Source organism: Amphiura filiformis, chromosome 12 (assembly GCF_039555335.1).
Source record: "Amphiura filiformis chromosome 12, Afil_fr2py, whole genome shotgun sequence".
Lineage (NCBI taxonomy): Eukaryota > Metazoa > Echinodermata > Ophiuroidea > Amphilepidida > Amphiuridae > Amphiura > Amphiura filiformis.
In genome coordinates, this window is record NC_092639.1 from 61,058,518 (window position 1) to 61,083,453 (window position 24,936).

The window sequence follows — 24,936 nt, forward strand, 5'->3', positions numbered from 1 at the left end:
CAAAGGCCCTACTCCTCTTAACACCTAGATTGGAATTATCTCCTACCAATCCCCATTACACCTGGGTGGAGTGAGGCAACTGATGTACAACACTTTGCCCAAGTGCACAACACATTGCCACTGCAGGAATAATTATGAGTCAATGCCTTTACCTCTATACACAAATATTAGAGAATTAGCTTTCTGAAAGCTTGCTGTCAATGCACACTTTAGCTGTTATACCATTAAATGTTTAGAAAAAAATTGCAGACAAAAATCAGTGCTAAATATCGAAGTCAATACTTCTGGGGCAACATTTACACAACATATTAATAAATTCTATTGACAATTTATGTTCACTTACTAGTAGTCCCTGTCACAGTAGCAGCATCACTCTCTCTGTCTTCACAAACAGTAAATATCTCAATGATATAAGTCTTCCCGGAATCCAACTCACTGAATGTTGCCCGTGTTGTCGACATATCAACCTTGATTTCCTGAAGCAAAAAGGTTCCCTCCTCATCCTCTGTCTCCATGGCAACATCACCACTTTCATCACCTTTTCTGATATCTTCCCCATCTTCATGTTCCTTAAAAGCATCATCGATTTGATCATCTGCAGTTTCCTCTTTTGAAACCATTTCATTTTTGCTTGTTTCTTTTGTCTCAGCACCTTCCTCATTGTTACCATGGTTACCCATTTCTTCTTCCTCTTCAGTGCCTTTCAGCACAATACGATAAGCAACGATATTCAAGCTATCTTCCGGTGTACCCCATGCCACTGTGAGAGAGGATACAGTCCTCCTGTCTATCTCAGGATCAACTACTTTCAGTCCTTCACCTTTATTTTCTTTTGAAAAAGAAACAGATAGAAATTTGATGGAAATCTTGACAACACACTTTAAGATTGGTTACATGTATTCTTTGGAGTGAGGTTTTGTATTTTTTTTTTAAATAATTGGGCACTAATTATTAAGGCTCAATATTATTTATGCTTATGGTTATGATTATTTCACTTTAAAAGTTTTAACAATCTTCATTTTTAATCCATATGGTTTGGAACAAGATTTTACCATTACTATTATTTTCATTATAAAACACTTTAAAAAAAACACAAAAACGTTGCATTAATTTGCCTGGTTAATGTATATAAGTGATATTCAAGATGGGTTCTGTGTTGTCTTTTTTTTCTGCTTTTTTTACTGATTTTTTCTTTCTTGTGTAAATATCTAAACTTATATATTATTTAATGTAAAGGTGATGTATTGTCTTTCAGGCCTTTGGCTTTGTAATGCATCTACCTCATCACATCATTATTTTCAACATTGTTTATTTCTGTTATGCTGATTATGTATGTATTGATGATGATGAAAAATAAAATGAATGAATGAATGAATGAATGAATTCGACAGGTCAAAAATCCGAACAATTCGATGTGGTTGCCCAAATCTTGCAACATGCATTTCTTGCAACATGCATTTTTAATCAATAATACAAGAGTTATCATACAAAACCATAACTTCACTTCAAGTTTGGAAGTGATATCAGTGTTTTACATGGTTGCGCTGACAGCATACCAACAAGCTGCCCTTGTATGTGTGTGTATAAGCTCTGCAGGAAACAGTTAATGTATGCGCAATTTGATACTGTAACCAGTGAAATATTTACCTATATCACTACCAAACTCGAGTGACACAAAGCATAGTTACTAACAGTAACTTACAAACTTTCATATCATCTCTGCTCTACCAAAGGTATAAAAGTTATTCTTTAATTCTGCTCTCATTTACTATTTATTCAAGCATTATGAATTACTCACTGGTACTAGCTTCCAGTGAAACCTCTTCGCTCTCCTTCTTTTCATGGACGCTGAAGATTTCAAAGACATAGTTATTCCCAGGGTGTAAACCACTAAATGTCGCTGTAGTCACATCCAAATCATCTATTTCCATTTCCAGTGACTCTGTTTCAGATTCCATGTCTTGGCCTGCTCCTGTTGGATGATCCTCATCTTCTTTCTTCTCATCTTGGTCTTGGTCCTCTTTGAGTGTGCATAAGAGCCTGTAAGATGAGACACTGTCGATATCTTTTGGTTTGCTCCAGGATATAGTGATGGCCGTTTCTGTGGTACTGTCAACCTTAGCATCAAGTACAGTCGGAATGGTTTTGTCCATTGGTTTTTGTGGCTCTGAAGATTTAGGTAAAAAGGTTAACTTGTTATTTTATGTTTAAATTCTAGAAACTTAATCAACAATTTCCTTTAAACAAAAACAGTTTTATAATTTTCTTCTTATTCTTTGAAGCCAAATAAACATCTAATACTATTTGATCAATTTCCGGCATTGTACATGTAATTTATTTATATAGTTTTCTTGCCATCATCTTCAAGACACCAATGATTGCCTTATCTTGCAATTCTACTCATTTAGCACTTTTCCCTTGCTTATGATTTACAATAATTATTTATATCAGTAACAGTGATTAATTTGCTGTGGATATGAATCAATTGCTAAGAATAAGGTTAATTTGATATAAAAAAAAAGTGGAATTCTATGAAATTAAGTAAATGTGTTATAAAACTTACTTATAACATGCTACTTAATCAGTGCTGTACGGTGCGACCATTTTAGGCGCATTGGCGACTAGATATTTTCTGATGCGACTAAATATTCAATCCCTGGCGCCAATGGCGACCAACTGTTGAAGCTTTTAATCGCCAGCAAATGCAAAACATGTATGTAACATAGCATTCAAAGAGTACAAATGTATACTATCTATGAATATCCATTTATCATGATGTCTCGATGGGGACTTCCTGGAAAACATATAGGCCTACCTACACTGTACATGCTGTGTATGAAGTATGTAGTGTTCAATGGAAATATGTAGATTGAGTACAGTAGCTATGAACATTAAACACACGTGGCTGTTCAGTTAGCGCCTCAGATTTTTTACCTGGGAGCAAAATATGGGCGCCCAAATTTATTAAGTTAGGAGCCATTGGCGCCTCAATCAGTTTCTGCACCGTACAGCACTGTACTTAATTAACCCTTTTCATGCTGGTTACTAAAATGCATACAGCTTACAGCTTATAGCGACTTAACTTTTGTAAATGCTAACCAATCTGGCTGCTGCAATATTTGTATTACGACTACAGCTACCTTGTACATGTAAAGGGTTAAATTGCATCACACATGTTACTAAAAAAAGTGAATGAGTGCAGTCAATTTAGGGGTACAATAATGATTTTTCTTAAATATTGATCCCATACAGAAATTTGCACTCACGGTCACTGGTAGTAGTACACTCACTATTGCTCCTAGAAGTTGTCCTTGTTGTACCGTCGACCTCGGCACCATCGCTCTCATGATCGCCACACACCGTGTACACCGCAAACTTGTAAGTTGTGTTTGGCTGTAACCCACTGAAGGTTGAACTTGTAACATCTTCTCCGTACAGTTTTATCTCTTGAATTGGGTTTGGTGTCTTCTTTGTGCTTTTAGGTCTTGAAGCATCATGTTGACCCTGATTATCATCTGTCGTTACTTCACCATCTTCAAGACTCTTTGAAGCATCTTCTTGTTGGGCCTCATCTTTAGCATCCTTTTTCCTTTTCCCTTTTGAACTATTCTCTCTTTTGTCTTTTGCAGCATCTTCAGCTTTTCTTTTACCAGCTGACCTTCTTGACTTCTTTGTTTTCTTCTCCTCTTTTGTACTTTCATTGTCATCATATGACACAGCTTCATCTTTTGTCTTGCCATCTTCATTACCATCTTCATCATTGCTCACAGGACTTGGAGATTCTTCCATCTTTGCATCCTCTTTGTTTTCATCCTTAGCATCCTTCTCATCTTTCAATGTGCAAGTGATGCGATAAGCTGTGACGTCATTGCATTCTTCTGGTTTGTTCCATGTTATGGTGATGGAGGTATCAGTTGCACTGTCTTCTTTTATGTCACATACCATGGGAATGTCTGGTTTAGAATCCAACCCTATAAAGATTTAAATAAACAGAATAGAAAATACAAGAAAAGATTTACATTTTACAGGCATGAAATATAGATATGAAGATATGTTACTCGACATGAGCATAATTATTAGGTGGATTTCAGCTAATGCAATTGTGGTAGAAGCTAAATTATGCATTGGCTGTAAATAATTTGTATATCTTTTCTTGGCAAATATGTATATCTTGATAGCTCTTAATTCATGATCTAAACTTTTTCTTGCTGATGATAAATTGTGTTATAGTGAATTACAGGTAAATTAAGTAATTCTTGGCCAATCTCGAACATTATGAATGCTAGTGGCTCCGTGATAAAAACATACACAGATAGCGTGATACAAAAGAAAGCATACACACGCCTTACATTGCGTACATGCTTAGTATGCTACATGGACGCAACATGAATGTTCCAGCTTGGCCAAGAATTAAGTACTTAATTAACCTGTAGTAAGATACATCACTGTTTCCTTTTGCACAAAATATGCATTTTTTACCTCTTTTTGTGATTCATATAACATTCAGTTATCAAAATACTTAAGTGTGTGGGTGCTATGGTGTTTAAAGTTCAGAAAGGAACAATGAAATACATGTGCAAGAACTTTACCCGCTCATCCCTACCCCAAAGTTGAATTACCCAATTATCTCTATAACTCCCATAAATGTCATAGAACTTGATCCCATCACTTACTTGTTTCAGCTTCCAGTACTGTCTCCTCGCTCTCCTTATCCCCACACACTGCAAACACTTCCATGATATACATCTTGCCCGGGTCTAACTCCTCAAATATAACATCAGTCACATCAGCATCTTCTATAATAATTTCTTGTGCTTTGATGCCCGTTTCTTTACCATCTTTGATGACTTCATCTTGAGGAGGCTTTGTTTCATCTTCTCCATCCTCCATCTTCTCTTCTTCATTGTTGTCAGATGGTTTCTCCATGCATGTGACCCGGTAACCACTGATGTTGAGGGCATCTTCTGGTCTACTCCATGATACGGTGATGGATAAGTTGGTCACTTCATCAACTTTAGCATCTGTCACCTTTGGTATGGCTCCTTTTCCATTGGCCTCTGTAACATCAAATTTATCAACAAAAAAAAAAAAATTAAGTCCATTACCCTCAGACCGAGAAAGCCAAAAAGGACAAGGACACAAAGATTTTGCTAATCATGGATGGCACTCCATCAAGTTGCCTTTTATTGAGCATTTGAATTTGTTTCAGAATTCACACCAATTACCTTTGATCTCAGCCGAAATAAAATTAACAAAATATATAATATTCTCATAGAGAAAACGTTATTGGACACATTTGGAACACGACAGCCGCCATCGAATTCCCCTTACCCCAGTGACCGCGACTGGAGTAAAGTGTTACACTTTGTACTATTGAAATCAGATCAAAACCTATCCTAGGGTAGACCTACCCCCCTAGAATTAAATTCCCGAGTGTACAACTCTGAAACCGTTGATTAACATAACATATCATGGCTGAGACCCACACAAGGTATATATACTACTGGTGCATACAATACAAGATCTCCGAGGGTGGCTGTTCCCTGGGATTCCACCAACAGGTGTGTAATTGACCTGAAGGTTACAATGGATAAAAGGATTATTGTGACTTACTCGTCTACCTGTGCATGTGTATCATTATAATTTACAAAAAGAATATCTAAAAATCCCAATCTTCAACAATTACTAATGTACTATACTCGAGCAACAACCAAATTTTTGCACATATAACTCTTTTAACATGTACTGATTAATGATAGCTCTCCATTTTCTAGAACTGATATATATATATAATTTATAGAAGGGGGAACAATATTATATTGTGACCCTTATCTTTGAATATCTTGTGCTTATTTGAAGATCTCTGAAAGCCTTTCTCTCTGTTACCTATGGCATCTGTGATAAACACATTTGGAACTTACAGGCTGGTTAATTTAAAATAACATTCTGAAAATTTGTACCATTTTGCTTGTACTCCTGATCTATTGAGACTTTCTGCTTATCCAGTATTTCTCTATATTGCAATAACATAATTTATATAACATTTAACGATAATGTCCTCACTACTTTACTTGCAGCTATTTCTGTAAAGGATTCCCTCTTCGCATGTGCTGATTTAAGCCCTTATATCACCTAAGGACAATTGTAAATAATCATGCTAATGCAACATAATTGACATATCATAATACATTTCCTTTGTTTGTTATTGAGCTGTTAACTTCTCTCTATTCCTTTACTTCATGAGAGTGAATTATCACTCTTAATTATGTGTTCACTAATATATACTTTTCATTGCCCCCATACCCTTATTGGGAGTGGTGGGTGGGGAAATTTCTTTCCGATGTTTACTTGATGGAGAGACATTCATAAATGACTCACAAACTTCGATCGCGCACTACATGTAGATGTTTACAAAATCGATGTCACCTATTGATCCCCATGCCAACACCACAACACACAGCATGGAGCTAGCATGACCATACCCAGGATTGACAAACACAATAGGGATCGTCCATTTCTCGCCATGGGTAAATTTGTTTTCCTTTCGCTTTGCTCGTAAAACATTATTACCCTCAGACCGAGAAAGCCAAAAAGGACAAGGACACAAAGATTTTGCTAATCATGGATGGCACTCCATCAAGTTGCCTTTTATTGAGCGTTTGAATTTGTTTCAGAATTCACACCAATTACCTTTGATATCAGCCGAAATAACATTAACAAAATATATAATATTCTCATAGAAAAACGTTATTGGACACATTTGGAACACGACAGCCGCCATCGAATTCCCCTTACCCCAGTGACCGCGACTGGAGTAAAGTGTTACACTTTGTACTATTGAAATCAGATCAAAACCTATCCTAGGGTAGACCTACCCCCCTAGAATTAAATTCCCGAGTGTACAACTCTGAAACCGTTGATTAACATAACATATCATGGCTGAGACCCACACAAGGTATATATACTACTGGTGCATACAATACAAGATCTCCGAGGGTGGCTGTCCCCTGGGATTCCACCAACAGGTGTGTAATTGACCTGAAGGTTACAATGGATAAAAGGATTATTGTGACTTACTCGTCTACCTGTGCATGTGTATCATTATAATTTACAAAAGAATATCTAAAATCCCACACAAGTTTCTATCTGGATTAGAAACTTGCGAACCCTCCCTCCTTTTTTTTTTTGTAATTTTGAGTAAAAGTTTTTTTTATACAAAAGGAAAAAGGGGTTAATTGACCATAAGTAATTGCACGTAAACATATCTTCATGTTTGATAACGCTACTGATATCTAAATGGGGGCTCATGAAGGATATTGTCTAAATGTTATTGTTGACCCATTGAAATATATATCACAGTTTGCCCATAATTGGCTCAGTGCCACTAATCGCTCATTAGCATAAAATAACACTAACATTCTTACTGGATTTTGACTGAAATACATGTAATTCTCTACAATAACAATACTAATTGTGCTGGCCCTATATGTTACGGGATACATTGATCTCTATATTGTATATTCACAATTGGACATTGGCGAAATCAACGCGATAACTAGCCGATGCAACCTCACAAAAATCTTGAAAAATTGAGGGCATAGTACTTGGCCCCAAAGTCTAGCTATCCCATGCCAACCTGGAGTTGATTCCTACTTCCCGTTAAAACAGACTTAATCGCCCCAATACCAGCACAATTGACTATTTGTTATTAATGCCTCTGACATATTCATTCTTCTGAACACTCTTTAATAATAATAATAATAATAATATTTATTTCTCATATAGCGCAATTACATCAAAAGAACTCAAGGCGCTTTACCAAACATGACATTAAAAGCACATACATATGTAAAATATGAGAACAATCTTTGAATTTACAATTTTAAAACATACAAATAGTTTGAGGAAACCAAATATTAAAAACCAGTTTGAAAAAGACAAGTAAGATATTGCACAGCATGAGCCTAAAAAGGCAAGATCGAACAAAATGCAATTGACTGTGAAATATACATTATAAAACGACAAATAGCAAACAATGCACACAATACATACTGCACAACATAAATGCAACAGCAATTTTAACATGAGAATACACTACGCCACAGAATAACGTGTTGCTGAGATAGAACCCGCACGTGATGTGATCTACTCAAATACCTCCACCCCGAATAGTCATACTATTACGTAACATAAAGCACGTCAATATATCTAACTCAGGGTGCTCACCACCGTATAGATTATTACATCTTGTAACATTTTACTCAGAACGCATATATGCAATTCAATTTTTTAGAAACATAGGTATTAATGATATTCCGAGTCCCATATTCATTAGTCCAATGAAACTTTCCCATGTGGTCCCCTAAAGTTTTCGTCCAACTCTTATCAAATTTTTATACCTGATGTCTTTTCACTCCACTTCAAAAGTCCATTATCCATGCAAAGTTGGATGCTCTCTAAGTTAATTCTTCTTTCTTCAGTTATCCGAAGAAGTTGATTTGTGCTTAAGCTATTTCATAATCAACATCGCACTGGTTACTTGCTTTAGTACTTTTCGTCAACAATTGGAAAATCGCAATCATAAGAAAACTTTTCGCATATACAGGCAGATAATCAGGTTATTCTGAAGTTGATTTGTGCTTAAGCTATTTCATGATCAACATCGCACTGGTTACTTGCTTTAGTACTTTTAGTCAACAATTGGAGAATCGCAATCATCAGAAAACTTTTCAGGCAGATAATCAGGTTATTCGTGCGAGTAGTGGATAGAGACCTTGTAATCTGAGTAGGTACACACATTGCACTGGACAGTACACTGAAGCACAACCGCACATCACGGAACCCAGTGATTGGGTTAATTCCATTTCTTGTCGGAAACATTGGACAAATGTGGATAACAGCATTCTGCCTGATGTCTTGCTTTATTTTCAGCATTCTCGAAGTTTATTTTCAGCATTATTTTCAGCTTTCAGCATTCGTGAAGTTCATGCGACCTTTAGTTCATATGTTGTGCCTTACAACAGGGCCGGTCATTGCAAAATCATGCCCAACACATCTTGCACTGGACAGTACACTGTAGCACAACCGCACATACGGAACAGTGATTGGGTTATTTAATTCCATTTGCCTCGGAGACATTGGACAAATGTGGATAACGGCATTCTACCTGATGTCTTGATTTATTTTCAGCATTCTCGAAGTTTATTTTTAGCATTAATTTTCAGCTTTATTTTCAGCACTCTCGAAGTTCATGCGACCTTTAGTTCATATGTAATGCCTTACAAAAGCACCGGTCTTGGTAAAATCATTCCCAACACATCTTTCCAATTTCCAATACTTGAAGGAATGCACAAATTAATATTTTCCGTGCCATGTTCAACTGTGGTTGATCAATTGATGCGATTTTATACAACAAGAGAAGCCCTAAAGTATAATTTCCATTGGCTGGACTCCGACTTCAGTAACTTATCTGACTTCTGACAGTCTCTTTGTGAAATGCATGCTCTCCCATGTATAAGTGCTCGTGCGTAAGTTCAGTTTCGCGATAACACCAATTTTCAATATGCTTCGCTTTGCATCTGACAGTCTACTTTCGGCTCACACAAAGTCTAGTAGTCACTAGCAATTATGGGTGTCCAGGTGTACATGTACATAAAGGTCAGGCTTCCTTATTGCCACCAGCATCAAAGTGTCATTGGTATTGTCTGCAATAAATAAAAGACAGAAAAATGGGAAACAACCTGCCAGCACATCTAATTACCATGTGTAACTTGAGATTATATTTGCGATCCCAACCAAGTACTTGGTCTCATATCAATCAAGACATGTGATTTTGATTTTTATCAATTTCTTTCCCTGATTCGCCAACACTTTCCTGTTCCCTCTTGTTATGCAGATAATTATTTGTGCGAACTTCTTCCTGATGCAATTTTAACCATTTCAAATTATGAACTTAAAGGACTTACATGTTTATGCTTGCATCATTCTTTCTGCTTCCACCCGACAACTAAGTTGCAACTATCAATTATTGCTCCTCACTAAATGACCAAGACCTGACTGTCACAATCTTTGCCTTAATAACCCTTATCCCACAGTAAAATGCTTAGACACAATAATACTTGATATTTGTATCATAACGGCAGCGCTGAAGGGACACATTTTCTCCCATTTTCACAAAATCTTATTGACTTGACCTCGAGCAATTTTTATCCCCATATTCCATGAAATTCAGACCTCTTTTTATTGAATTTCCTGATTCGATTCACTTATGACTAGTGGTTACACTTCTACGGGGAGAATTTCTACAAGGTACCGGGTCAAAGGGGAGTATAAATGTATTTGGGCACTCATAAATTACTCCTTTAAAAATACAGACCAATTCGATGTCATTTGATGCCCTAAGAATGATCACAAAATTATCAAACTATCTGTAGACCCTTCTTCACCCAGTTATCGTGAAATAATCTTCCGTTGAAATTCTGAACCTCACATTACGTATACCATCGAGTTCTATAAATACTTGAAGTTTATACATATTATTCCTGTCGAGCACCTGATCAAAGCCTAACAAGGGCATGTACGTTCACATCACTTCCTCCCTACTTAAAAGGTATGCCGTATGATCAAGCTCCACTCACCTAACCGAAAGCACAAACCTCATAAACCCTAGCCTTTTATAATTTTTTCAATCCAATCAATTCCAAATATCGATTTTTTCCGTGTATTTTGACATGAAAAGTGACAAAAATAGATCTCCTTTTGATGAACAATCCAAAGAGCATTGCATGAGTCAGTCTTTTTCTTTTTTCTTTTTTTTTTCATTTTTAATCCAAATCAAATCCAAATATCCAATTTTTTTTTTTTTTTTTTTTCCGATGTATTTTGTCACGAAAAGTGACTAAAATTAGATCGCCATTTAGACGACCAATCAAAAGAGCATTGCATGCGTCCAATGTTTTTTTTATTTTTTTTTTTATTTATTTTTTTTATTTTTTTTTATTTTTCCCAATCCAAATATCCAAAAATTTATTTTTTTTTCGATGTATTTTGTCACGAAAATTGACTAAAATTAGATCGCCATTTAGACAACCAATCCAAAGAGCATAGCAGGGGTCCAATGTTTTTTGTTTTTGTTTTTTTTTTTGTTTTTCAAATAACAATTCTAGTCCAGGGACTATATTGGCCCGTGCCAGTTTATCGATGCATTCTGACTGACATTAGCCCTACACTACCGACCACTTTTAGATGAAATCGACTAGGTTACCTTATAAATATGGCATTATGCCCCAAGTAACCATTAATCCACACAAGCAGTAATGCATAGTAATAACCCATGTGACCTGCATGCATTGAATAGGCCCTATACATTTTATGCAAAACAAGCATAGACATAATCGTCAATTATGACGGTAAATCATGTTAAGGTAAAAAAAGGTAAATCACACAACCAGACATGTATTAATTAAATACACCTTTTATGCAGAGTAAGTAAGCCTTAGACATTTTGAAGAAATTATGAAGGTAAAATAAACCCATGAGTCACGGTAAGTCCATGTTATGCTAACTCCCACAATTTGCTTGCATTAACTTTAAAAAGCAAGCCTGGAAAATGTCCAAAATTTGACCAAACAAGTTGAAATTCGCCAAGTTTCTAAGGGAGACGGGCTGTCCCTAGTACCGCCACCTTATTATGCACGAAATGGGAAAATGGACCCGGAAATTTTAGAAAATCATGGCATTTTCAGATTTTCTATAGATAATTTTAAATTTGTCACAATGACTTGCCTTTGCGAAATATTTTGCCAATCAGTGGCGATATATATTATGATCTGCACTTCGTATCTTCGTATTAAAGCTAATTATCTTCTTATCATGCATATTATTTGTTAGGGATTCCCCCGATCACGTGACCGTTGGCCGACCGCATTTTCACCCATGTGTAATTAATCTCGCCACGCACACAGCGAAATTGGTCAATGACTTTTTAATACTCATTTTCCCAAACTCGAACATAATTTTTATTAATGAACAAAATAATTCAATCGTTCTACAATCTAAATAATTACATATTCAGTGTTATTTTTGTGACTTTCTAATATTATTTTGATGTATATTAAGCGAGAAATCGCTAACTAAATGCACCGGGAGAGATCGAATTGTGCTTAAACTTGTGTAAATAATTGTTATTCAAAATAATGATGCTTTCATACTACCAGACAACGGACGCAACCAACTTGTTTGATACGTCATGCAGGGGCATAACTTGTTCGTGACGCTTGAATGCCCCTATTGTTATTATTATTAATTTTGTTATTTATTACAACTCTGAACATAATTTGACATCAATCCTCTATTTGACTTTCCAACTTTTAATACGTAAACCTAGGCTACATGATCCCCACATGTTTGTGATTTAAACTAAACGGGTCCTTCAACCTCCAATTTCATGAAAACCGACAATGTTTCCTTTGCACACAATTATCCTTTTTACCAATATCTTTTTCCTGCCCCTCGCTAAAAGCTTCTAAAAGTAAAATACGACCCAAGAATACGACTCTCAACCTTGCCCTAAAAACATACCAGATTGCTGAAAACCTAACTAAATGAATACGAAGCAATCAAATGCGACAGTTTAATTTGCTTAAATTTTGCAAATTTTGCAAACCCCAATTCCGCACTGCAAAACTTGACTCTTGTCCAAATTAGCGGAATAAACATTATCTCAATCAAACCATCGTTGATCGTCATTGGTTTTCAATGGGAAGTCAATGTTTGCTTTATCGTGATATCGATTGATTCGCCCAGAGCTCAGATTTCCTGAACTGAACCGTCTCATGAACCCTGACCTATGCCCTGACGTCATGAGCGCGCCGTTTAATTACGTCTTGCCTTATTTGGATCTTGAGCTACCATATTTGGGTGCGACTGATAATTTACGTTGTTGACAATCCATCCCCAGTTTTGTATGTGGGGCCATAATTGGGTCATAACCGCACCTCCTATGAATTATTCATAGGATCACGCTCGATAAACAAACAATATTAATGCGCCAAAAGCCACAGGAAATAATGCCACGCTTTTGGAGCGTTTTTAGGTGCCAGAACCTAATCAATATAATTGTTATTTTGACGCCTTCAAATGCAGAATCAAGTCCACAATTATACATAAAATCATTCTCACCCGATTATGTTATCCGTCTACATATCCACGGAACAAAAATACTCGATCCAGAATCTGATGGCTGCTTGCTTGAATAGTGTTGACAATTAGATTCGACCGGTCCATGAGACCGTGAAACTACCAGCAGATACAAATCATACAATCAATTTCCACGATTGTATACGGATATTATAGCTACCGAGACGTCCTCAGAAATATTGATATTACTATCCATATTTTTTACATCAAAGTTTTAGCATTGCGTTGATGCCTGGCCTCTGCGTATTTGTGCTTGAAATCTACATTTTGTATAACAGCAGCCGATCCAATGCAATTGTACATATCTTTGCGTGTGATTTCGGAAAATTAAATTTGATTTTCCGGTACTTCAATTCGAGTTTTGAGATGATCATGAACCAGCCAGGCATCCTTTTTAGACGTAATACAAACACAATATTGTTGTGCAGTAAGCAGAGAAATTTCTTTCCGATGTTTACTTGATGGAGAGACATTCATAAATGACTCACAAACTCGATCGCGCACTACATGTAGATGTTTACAAAATCGATGTCACCTATTGATCCCCATGCCAACACCACAACACACAGCATGGAGCTAGCATGACCATACCCGGATCGACAAACACAATAGGGATCGTCCATTTCTCGCCATGGGTAAATTTGTTTTCCTTTCGCTTTGCTCGTAAAACATTATTTTCCAACATGTCAATAACCTACATCAGCCATGCCAACTTTGAAAAACACATCAAAAACCATATTTTCACAGAAAAACCTTGCTATAACAATTACTGCTGATTCAGTGAGTTACATTTTTGCATGGGTGATTGTGAAAATAGTACTTGGTAACAAACTTTGCCAGCTGCTTGACTGTAGACCTTTCTAGTTAAGCTATCAGACAGTGAAGCAGTGCTCAGGTTCGCATATTTAATTGCAGCAGCAGATGCAAGAACCATATTTTGTGAAACAAAACCATATGCCTATATTTTGCCATATTTTCCATACAAAATATGGTGAAACCATACTAGTTGGCATGTCTGCTACATGTTTGTACAGCTTCAAATTGTATTTAAAGGAACCAATTCAAAAATAGTTTACAAAGAGCAAGAGGAACCAAATTTCTTGTACCTTAAACAAAGGTTCTATTAAAGTCACAAGAATATCATGCCACATCATTTTTGCATAAACCAGTTATATCCACAGAAGTAATTTTAATTAAAAATGCTGTCATAATTACTCTTTTGTAGTTCCATAGGGAGCTTATCACATCAGACTGGATTACTATCCAAAATGTTTACCAAAAGCAAAAGCCCCAGTCTACTAAAATTTCTCTATGTATGGTTCTTGTGATTCATTGTGAGAGCATATTTGATCATTGGGCTTTGCTGCTATTTTATCCTCTCACATCTCTGAAGGGTGGTCTTAACCCTGGAATTATGGAAACTTTCAGGCCTCATAACTGCTACATTGTTGGTCTAAAGCATATAAACTATACATATTTAGAATGGCAAAGACGTGATAAATTCATCTGTGAGGTGAACTTTTGGGCCAAAAGTTCATTTTTGGAGAAAATCAAAAAAAAAAAAAAAACTGGGTTTTTTAATTAATTTTAAAAACTAGATAAAAATATCTAGGTACTGTTTTTTCATTTTTTTTTTAATATTTGACCAACTCCACCAAAAATATTTTTAATTTGGGCAAAAATCAGGTTTTTATGACTTTTTGATTGTCATCTTTGCCATCTTCATGACTCTTTGAACCATCTTCTTGTTGGGCCTCATCTTTGGCATCCTTTTTTTCTCTTCCCTTTTGAACTATTCTCTCTCTTGTCTTTTGAGACATCTTCAGCTTTTCTTTTACCAGCTGATTGTCTTGATTTCTTCTTTTTCTTGGATTTTCTCCAAAAATGAACATTTTGGACAAATTTTGACCTCGAATATGAATTCATCAAGTCTTTGCCATTCCAAAAATGTATACTTTTATATACATTAGACCAACAATTTAGCGGTTATGACACCCAACCTTTTCATCTTTTACTCTTAGCAAAGTTATTACACTGCATATATTTGTCCTAAACAATATCAACAAAGTAATACAAAATGAAGTATTTAAATACCAAAAAGTTCCTTCTCCATTGGACTAATCTCCATAGTTAAATCAGGTTTAAAGTTAGACCTGGTCTAACTTGTTTTGTGCATATGAACCCAAATGTACACTATATGCTTTATTTCAGTAATTTCAGTTTCTGTAATTACATTGTACTTTTGTATGTTCCCACTTACTTGCTACAGCTTTCAAGGTTGCTTCATTCCTCTCCTCATTTCCTCCGATCACAAAGATCTCCAGGACATACGCCTGTCCTTCCTGCAACTCATTAATCTTAGCCCGAGTCTTGTCAGCTCCAAACAATTTGATTTCTTGATGTGATCTTGCTGGTTCTGAATTTTCATTGTCTTCTTCCTTAGCCTTTGACTTTGACTTATCCCTGCTTTTCCGCTCATCACTTTTCTTTCCGTCATCTGCAGTACAGGTGATCCGGTAACCTTTGACCTTGCTGCAGTCTGCAGGTTTTTTCCATGATATAGTGATAGAGAATGCTGTGGTGTCATCTACCTTGGCATCAGTTATTTTGTTATCATTTTCTCCTGCTGCTTCATCATCGTCTGCCGATTCTAGTGTGTCAAAAAATCTTGTTACTTAAAAATAAACATAATTACAATACACAAGGTTCTTCCTATAGCATTTATAGCTGTTCATACAGGGCTTTTTTCTTGCATAAATATTAATCAATTAATATCACATCACCTTGTTGGAATTTATAATTCTGTAGATGAAGTACAAGTTAAACAAACATTTCATACTCTTGGGGAAAAATTCAAAAACTGAGTAAATGCAGTTAGCATTGAAACAATATACATATAATATGATAAATATAAATGCAACATGGATTTGAAGTTGGAATCAACTTATTATCTGTGGGGAAAAATAATGTCATATTATTTCAATTTTCTTCAGATAATGTAATAATTATTTTACACACATACAAAATTTAAGGCCTACAACAAAAAAGGTTTGTCTCTCAAGCCTGTGAGCATAAGTATGTGAAAGCTATTCTAGCTTGTAGTCTTACAGTTTGGGTTTTTTTTGCAGGCTTTTTTCCTTCTTTTTAGGTAGGAAAAGTATGCTTAAAAGTACAGCACAGGGAAAAAATCCTGTGTTTTGCAGAACTTATTTTACTAACAAAACTTTTTCAAAGGCGTAGCACATAGCTATTTTGCACAATGGCTGAGAGACAAACTTTTTTTGGCCTGCTGAGTTGAAAATACAAAAGTTAGTTCTGCAAGATCAAGCAAGTCGTAATTATTAAATCTCATTATTTCTTGTTACTGAAAGAATAACATGGTTATAAATCGAACAGTACAAATAGTGTAGAAGTACTGCTGAGTTGAAAATACAAAAGTTAGTTCTGCAAGATCAAGCAAGTCGTAATTATTAAATCTCATTATTTCTTGTTACTGAAAGAATAACATGGTTATAAATCGAACAGTACAAATAGTGTAGAAGTACAACAACAACAACAACAACAACAACAACAACAACAACAACAACAACAACAACAACAATAATAATAATAATAAAAACAATAAAAACAAATACATTCAAATTCAAATCACACATCTATGCTCTACATTAATTCACATAATCTATGTTCTATACAAATCAAATATAATTGTTAAAATTCGGTTAATCATGTGTGAAAAAAGTAACAGTGTGCAACTCCTGCAAACAAACAAAAAAACATATCAAGTAGTTAAAAATAATCTCAAAAAACAGAAATTAATTCATTATGTGCAGCACTGCAGATCTGTATGCTCAACAAACCTGGCCGCTTTCTTCTTTGCATTCCTCTAAATGCACCCTGAATTTTCAGAGCTGCTTTTTCCGTTTCAGGATCTTCCAAATCAATATCAATTTCTTCTGCTGTAAAGCAAAAACATGAAATGTGAATTAGTGCTTTGTCATTTTTTGATTTATTATGGATATGATGACCAGTTTTGGTGTATTTCCAAAGTTTTCTCTTTATTGCACTAAAACAGTAAATGACCTTTTCGGTAAATCCCATAAGCCTTTGCGAATAGACCCAAGATGTTTTCATTTGATATCATGCTGATGCATACATCATTTAGTGAACAGAGCTACTGTGCATTTCAACGCTGTGAAGTGCGTAGCAACAATGTGTGCATCAGCGTGACGTCAAATGACGACATCTCAGGTCTACTCCTGTAAAGTGTGCCGAGGCTTGTGGATCAACATCTAGGTGTTGTGCCTGTGCGTAGCGTACTATAAATCACTGCGCTTTTTTTTATTCTTTTTTACTCGCAAGGGGTTTGGTATTTACTGAAAAAGTCAACTAACAATAATCTGGTTATCATCACTATGCAGAAATTTCATTTAAGTTTAACCCCCATGGTCACTACTGCTTTTCTTACACTGTTTCTAATTGGTTGATTACACAATATAATCATCTGAGTAACCAATCAATATGGAGCTTTCAGAGCACTTTTATGCTTAGCTCCCTTTAGCCCTGATTATTCTTAACACATCTCTGATTGGCTCAATATATGATATACCCCTCTTTGTAAGAAATCAAAATAGTTCTTAGAACCCGGTAATTTGAGACTTACTAGTAGTTTCAACAATCTGTGCCATATCACTCCTCCAATCATATCTCACTGCATAAATCTCCACCACATATTCCGTCTCCACTTCCAACCCTGTAAATGTATACCGTGTGATGGCCGGATCATCTAGGCTCACATTCCTTTCAGTACCGTTGTCTTCTATATCCAAATAATCCTCCATTGTTGCTAAGGTTAGTTCATACCCTGTGATTAGATTCCCACGAGGTGGGACCCACGTGACTGTGATAGAGTGTGCATCACTTGTGGAGGCTGCATTTGTTACTCCTTTTTCTGTGTCTGTAAAATGAGAGAGATAGTATAGGTGAGAGAGGGTAGCAAGATATAAAGACAGATAGAGACAAACAAACCACACAGCGAATGGGAAGGGACAGGGATTAAGCAAATGTAAGAGAAGGGGGCACGGGGAGGCCAAGTAAATTAATGGGACATATAATTAACCAATTTTGTGCAAGATTGCTGCAAAAATGGAAATTTTGGTAATTTTTGGGTTTTTACTGAGGAGCAAGAGTTCTGGGGGACATTCCCCCCATGACCCCTTGTGGCACCGCCACTGCAGAGTAAGAGAGAAAGAGAGATAGAGTGAAAGAAACGAAAAGATGAACAGAGAGAAATAAGAGGGAAGCAGGTTGATTGTGAAAGGAGACAAAGATGAAAGGCAAACAGCCAGTAGGGAAAGCTGTGAAAGATATAGAGACCCCAGATGGAGATAGACAGAAAAGTTGATCCCTGACATGACATCTATATATCATTTGTTAATCAGTGTTACTACTACCACCACTGATATCATATACTAAGATAGAAAACCAATTTTATTACGTTAATTTCTCTTACTTCTAGCATTGAGAATATGTCTGGTCTTCATTCCTCTATAACCTGCCTGAATTGTGGTAGCTGCTTTTTCTGTAAAACAAAATATTTACAAAAAAATTTGATGATTTCTAAACATTTGTATCTCAAGAATAAGGAAGTTTAGCTATTCTTCATCAAATTCATACAAACAAATGTTAAAAACCCACAAACATTTTATATCTTGATCATTTCAATCAATCGATGAACTCCTATCAGTGCATTCTTGCACTGGGCTATTCCAATTGAAATCCACACACCCCCTATGGAAGACATGACCTTAGTCTTCTAAACAGGGAGTATAGATTTCAAATGGAGTCACCCATTCAGGTAACCCCACTTGAAATCCCCATGTGGGAGATAAATGTCATGTGTTCCATAGTGGGTGTATAGAATACCCCAACAGCTTTACCTCTCTTTTCATGTTTCAATCTTCTCCTTGTTTTCATTCCTCTGTAGCCAGCTTGAATCTTAATAGTAGCTTGTTCTTTCTCTGTCAAAATAAACACATGATACAACACAAAACAAAATTGAATTTACGCGGAATGTAATAGGGTTTCCTCTGCATCAACCAACACAAAATACTACTAATAACTTTTTGTGATATTTAATTGAAACTAGCCACATTTCTCGAATTACGCAAGTGCAGATCCAGTTTTTGAAAGGGAATGACCACTCATGAATAATTCTCCAGTGCTTGGTTATTCTGGGGAGGGGATACCGCTATACTTTGATCATTTCGTAATCGGCGGGAATTGTTAGGCTTTTACCACTACGCCGAAAAAAAGTAGATCCACGTTAAGAGTGATATTGTGCATCTGGAAGATCTACAATGTGCATGTTAAAGACAAGTATAGGACTTGAATTAATAATTTGTGATTTTTCTGGCGAGGTGCCACAAGACATATTGATATTAATCCGCGATGTTAAAATTCCCACCGATTACGAGCTGATCAAAGTATACTTGGAGTAGAACAATTTTGCAATATTTTTTTCAAAATCACCTTAAAATGTTTCAATTTTTTTTTTTTTTTAGCAAGGTGGCAGACCTCTCCATTCGCTCTTGGGATTGGGACTACAATATCTAGCAATGTACAGTGTGACAATTAAATTAAGATACCAATTTCTTTCATGATTGTTGGCAAAATTTGGCTAAATATCAACAAATTAAAAAGGATAACGGTGTGCTATTATACTACGTATATCAACTCATAATAGGCGAGAATGTTTTTCTACTGCGCCACATCATCTCACCTTGCTCTTCTTTTATCTTTTCTTTTTTCTTCAGCTCTTTTCTTGTCTTCACACCTCTGAATCTTGCCTGGATCTTGGTAGCTGCCTCCTCTTCTTCTGTAAAATTATGCACAGAATTATCAAAACTTAAACATGATGATAATAATGGCCCAGACTGCTTTAAGGTAGTTGATCAAATTGACAGCCACCCACTAATCAAAATTGAGATTTTCTAACCCAAAGAACAAAAAAAAAAATATGTGCTGGCCTCATCCCATGGTGGTGTGCTATCCATACTGTTCAATAGGTCATTGTGATACATGTTTTTGCTTCTAATATTCAAACCACCCACGAAATTAGATACTTTCAGTGATAGGCCTCACTGTTGGATAAAAAACACCATATGAAAAAAATTGGAGAACCCACCTTTAAGGCAATGGTTGCATTACATTATAGTATTCGGTAAGATCCTTCAGCAGTGTCTGACTGTTCTTCTTGATTATTACGTAAAAAGAATTAGGTCACACCTGGGCATGCAATGCTGATTAGTGAATGAGGTACCAATGTAATGAAGATTACCCAATCAGAACCCCACTTCCATGTTTAAACTGCAAACAGTGCCAAATTGGCAAATTGCAAAAGAACCTTGCCAAAAACTATAGCAGTATCAGCCATTGAGTAACAAATACAGAGTTATCCTTTTGCACTTCATGTTGTGTTTGGATTCTTTTAATTGTGTACAATATAGAGAATATACTGGACCAGGCTAAACATGACATCACTTTGATTTCAGTTTATTTTGTCGGTCCGTGTCACATAATTTCTGGTTGATGATGCGACTCACGGTCAAGTAAAAACAAGTTCTTGGTTTGATTTTTTTGTTGATGATTTCTGTCATTGGTGTTGTGTATAGCTTGATCGCAAATAGTCAGTGGAATCAAACATGTTTCTAAGTCTGCAAAATGGAAGTTACTTATTTATCGTTAAATATAGTGACAAACTGACAATTAAATTCCATGGTCGAGTGTTGGTTTTTCCGGAATTGAATTTGGAGTAAGCAACATTGATATTTAGCCTCCTTCACAGCCAGTTTCTGTCATTCATAACAAACTGTGAGCCACATGAAGCTTGGGCCCAAGACTAGAAATTGCCTGAATTTTGGACCAACAGAATACCTGTCTATAAGATAACTGCTTACCTTCTGTTGGTGTTGGAACACTTTTTTGTTTCCTTTCTTTCATTTTTCTGTAACCTGTCTGAATTTTAATAGCTGCTTCTTCTCTTTCTGTAAATTTAAAGAACACAAGATTATTTGTTATACAATATTCAGGGCAAGGGAGAAGCTCGCTCACAATTATTGACAGAACATGTACCATGCATACTATAAGGTTGTATCATAGAAGTGATAACTTTCTTGACATTCACCAGCCAGGTTAGTACTTATAAAAAATAGTGGCCAAGAAATTTTGATTATAGGCAAGGGCAGGAAGATGTCACAACTGCCAAACCCACTGATCAGTCAAACAATCCTAATACACAAAAGTTGCTTCCAAAATGCAGCTTGTTTTCACCGGGGCAGGACTACTTCAGAAATTGTACCTAATGATCAGTCAAACTACCTGTCACAGATGTGTGGGGTTGAGACCTGAGTTGAAGCGATTAAGAGATAAATCACTGGTGAATGTTAAGCTACCTTACCCTTTTCTTCTTTTTGCTTCAGTTCTTTTCTTGCCTTCATTCCCCTATAACCTGCTTGAATCTTAATGGCTGCTTGCACCTCATCTGTTGCAACAAAACAAAGCAAGAACATAATTATAATTAAATTACTGTTGACTTAAGTTTCAGTTGGGACAAATTGAATACATGAATATATTTATATTTAGTTTAAGGGTGTTAAGAGGGTGGGAACATGGTTAAGAGGGGGGAAGAGGGAGGGTGCCTGTAAGAGACACAACCATCAGTAAAGGACTAGCTCAGATTGCAATTTTTTCCCAGCCTTCTTTGCCCGATGGCATGACATACCGTAAAACCCCGTCTACAAGGATATACCTAAGAAACGCCCTCAATAAAATTGGTTGCTTGTTGTATTTGGAGTTTGAGCAAATATTATACTGGCACTGGGTGGCTATGCATTCCATCTAAGTATGTTGTAACACCAATCAATTGTATTGACATAATAACGACTGTTTCAGATATCAGGATCGTATAGCTCAATTGATAGAGCGTCAGACTTTGGAACTGAAGACATGCTGAAGAGAGCATGGTCCGGGCACCGTTCCGTTTTTTCATTCTCGTTTAATTTTAACTTTTGACATGTTCTTTTATCTTTCTTCAAATCTACCTTTCTACTTTTAATTTTAGGTGTGTGGTTTTTTTTGCTTTTTTTAGTTTTTTTATAGTTTTTTTAAGTAATTTAGTGGTTTTATAGAAACTAGTAAAAGCATTTATTCTAAATAAATAGCGAAACCCACGGTTAGACAGATGTGTTGTAACTACTTGTCTGTCCTCGTCTTTGCAATAAAAACCTATGTTGCACCTTTGTGCCATCCCAATTCTTGAGGAATGGTAGGTAGGGTGCGTTTTTGGCTTAAGCACGATTTTGTTTCTACTTGAAATGAAATCAAAATAAATATTGTTCTGTTGCCACAATTGCAGTTTTTTCAATAAAAAAATAGATGAGGAATAATAATTATTCCATATTTGAATCTATTGTCCCATCAAGAATAGAGTGTCTTCAAAAACTTCAATCAATTCATCTGACAAAGGAAACTATTCTGGTTTCGAATATTTTGTTTCGCTTGCACCTGTTATATCACAGGCGTTGGTAGAGAAGGCACACTTCTCTTGTCTTCACCGAAGTAGTGATGTAAACACTAACATGATTAATTACCATAGCTAGCAATGGACATACACTATTTTTTGTTCCACTTGAACCCATACTATAGGCTATTCGCTGTCGATGTGACGTACTCAATCGGATTAACTACCATAGCAATTGATGAATACAATTTCGAATATATAGCCCTGCACTTCATCGTTCACGTGGCACCTATGCATTAAACCATAGTTGTCAAAGAAATGCTAATCACCCGCCATGTAAGATTAGTATTTATGAAAAGAGTGGTATTCAATCTATGTTTGGTGACATACGCTGGTGATTAGTGCAATCTGCTTGATGGTAGTTATTTCGATTATTACGTCACTTCGACAGCGAATTGTAGTATAGACGAATCCAACAAGCCAAGTGATGGTCAGAATTTATTCGGCCATTATACGCTGGTGAAGTTGCGTAATGAATCGGAGTAATTACCATAGCAATAGGTGAAAACAATGTTGAACATATCGCGCTGCGCTACAAGCAGGTTACACTCATCACCTGTACTGTGTATGTCTGCAATCATAGATTGAATACAATACTGGTCTTTTCAAAGATCTTACAGGTGCAGCATGATATGGTTCAATGAAGAGGTACCGCCTGAACGTATCAGTGTATAACGCGGTATATTCAAAAATTGTTTTCAGCTATTGCTATGGTATAGTTAATCCGGTTATTACGTGACTTCGGCAGGGTATTGGAATAAAACAGGAGGATGTGAGTTCATAAGGGCAATGTCGGGATTATAGGTCACAATCGATGTGGAGAGATGAGAGGTCCGACCAACAGCCATAGCGAATGGTTCATGTTCAACTAATTCCAGCGGACGGTCTGTGGCTAGTAAGGAATCGTCTTTGACCACATGGGCAGATCTGTCTCGTCAGGAAGATATTTAATATCCCGAATTTATAATAGGCCTATGCCTACCAGTTCCATCGTATAACCGATCTGCTAGAGAATATTTGTTACCATGTTTAATAAATTCGTATTTATCGTATAATAAAATGTAGCCAAATGTATATTATGTGTCACACGGTTTTCTGCTGAACCACTAGCAGGCTATGTTACCACATCTATGACAATGACAAAGGTGAATTTTGATGATTTTTACGATCGTCCGGATGAGCAAATCACTGAATGGGTCTTTAGTTCCTCCTCTCCTTATCCTGCCAATATTATATGAATCAAAGAAAAATAAAGAAAAAAAAATCAAACAAGAAAAAAAAGACAAAGAAAAGAAACAAGAAAAGAAAAACAATAGAATAAATTAAACTAAATATGAAAAAAAAAATGATCACGAAAGGAGTCTTTAGAAAATGCAAGAAAATATAAATGAAAAGTTTGAACAATATTTTGTTTATAAAAGTTTGTGTGACCGTGATGAGGCTCGAACTCACCATCTTCCGATCTAAAGAACCAAAGTCTTATGCCTTGCCAAGTGAGCTATGCTCGTGAGATGCTAAATAAAGATAAAATAATACATTGTATACCTGCTTGTGTCGGTAAATGATTTGCTCAAATTCCATAATGATATAATATTGTGGAGGCGCTAGTGTGAAATATGCTATCATCACAGTCGCTTCTATTTCTTATAGACGGGTTTCTACGGTATGTAGCTTAGCAACTGGTCAGTATGACATGACCATTTGTTCCATGTAAAAGTGAATGTTTAGCTACCTTACCGTTTTGTTCTTTTTGTTTCAGTTCTTTTCTTGCCTTCATTCCCCTATAACCAGCTTGAATTTTGATGGCTGCTTGCACCTCATCTGTTATACATAAAAAAAAGCAAGAAAATAAAATGAGGTTTTTGCTTGTTTGCTTATCTAGCTGGGACCTACACAATAGGCTGTTCAATTTGAAAACCATACCCCTACTGTGGAAGATTTGGAATTCAAGCCATATTTACCACATCCAACCATTTTCATCCATAATAAGTGGATCAGATGTGGACGATTTTGGAATTGCAAACAAAATTGTTTAATTTTAGGCCAAATTGTGCAAAGCTAGTCAAAATTTGATTAAACATATGGTGCAACTGGATTGAAACGGCAGTGAAATCTTCCACAGGAGGTGTTTGGATTTTACATGGACTAGCAAAACTGGG

The 24,936-nt window shown here is 36.1% G+C and overlaps 1 protein-coding gene across 1 annotated transcript in view; it reads right to left on the reverse strand.

Annotated features, from left to right (window-relative positions):
* LOC140166976 (uncharacterized) overlaps positions 1–24,936 on the reverse strand; it is a 142,275-nt gene that overhangs the window by 28,966 nt on the left and 88,373 nt on the right. The window contains 12 exon segments of the mRNA XM_072190459.1: positions 344–829; positions 1,799–2,167; positions 3,267–3,971; positions 4,674–5,057; positions 15,458–15,847; positions 17,861–18,154; positions 18,710–18,778; positions 19,137–19,217; positions 19,979–20,074; positions 21,156–21,242; positions 21,656–21,739; positions 24,515–24,598. Coding sequence (XP_072046560.1) covers positions 344–829; positions 1,799–2,167; positions 3,267–3,971; positions 4,674–5,057; positions 15,458–15,847; positions 17,861–18,154; positions 18,710–18,778; positions 19,137–19,217; positions 19,979–20,074; positions 21,156–21,242; positions 21,656–21,739; positions 24,515–24,598 — 3,129 coding nt within the window.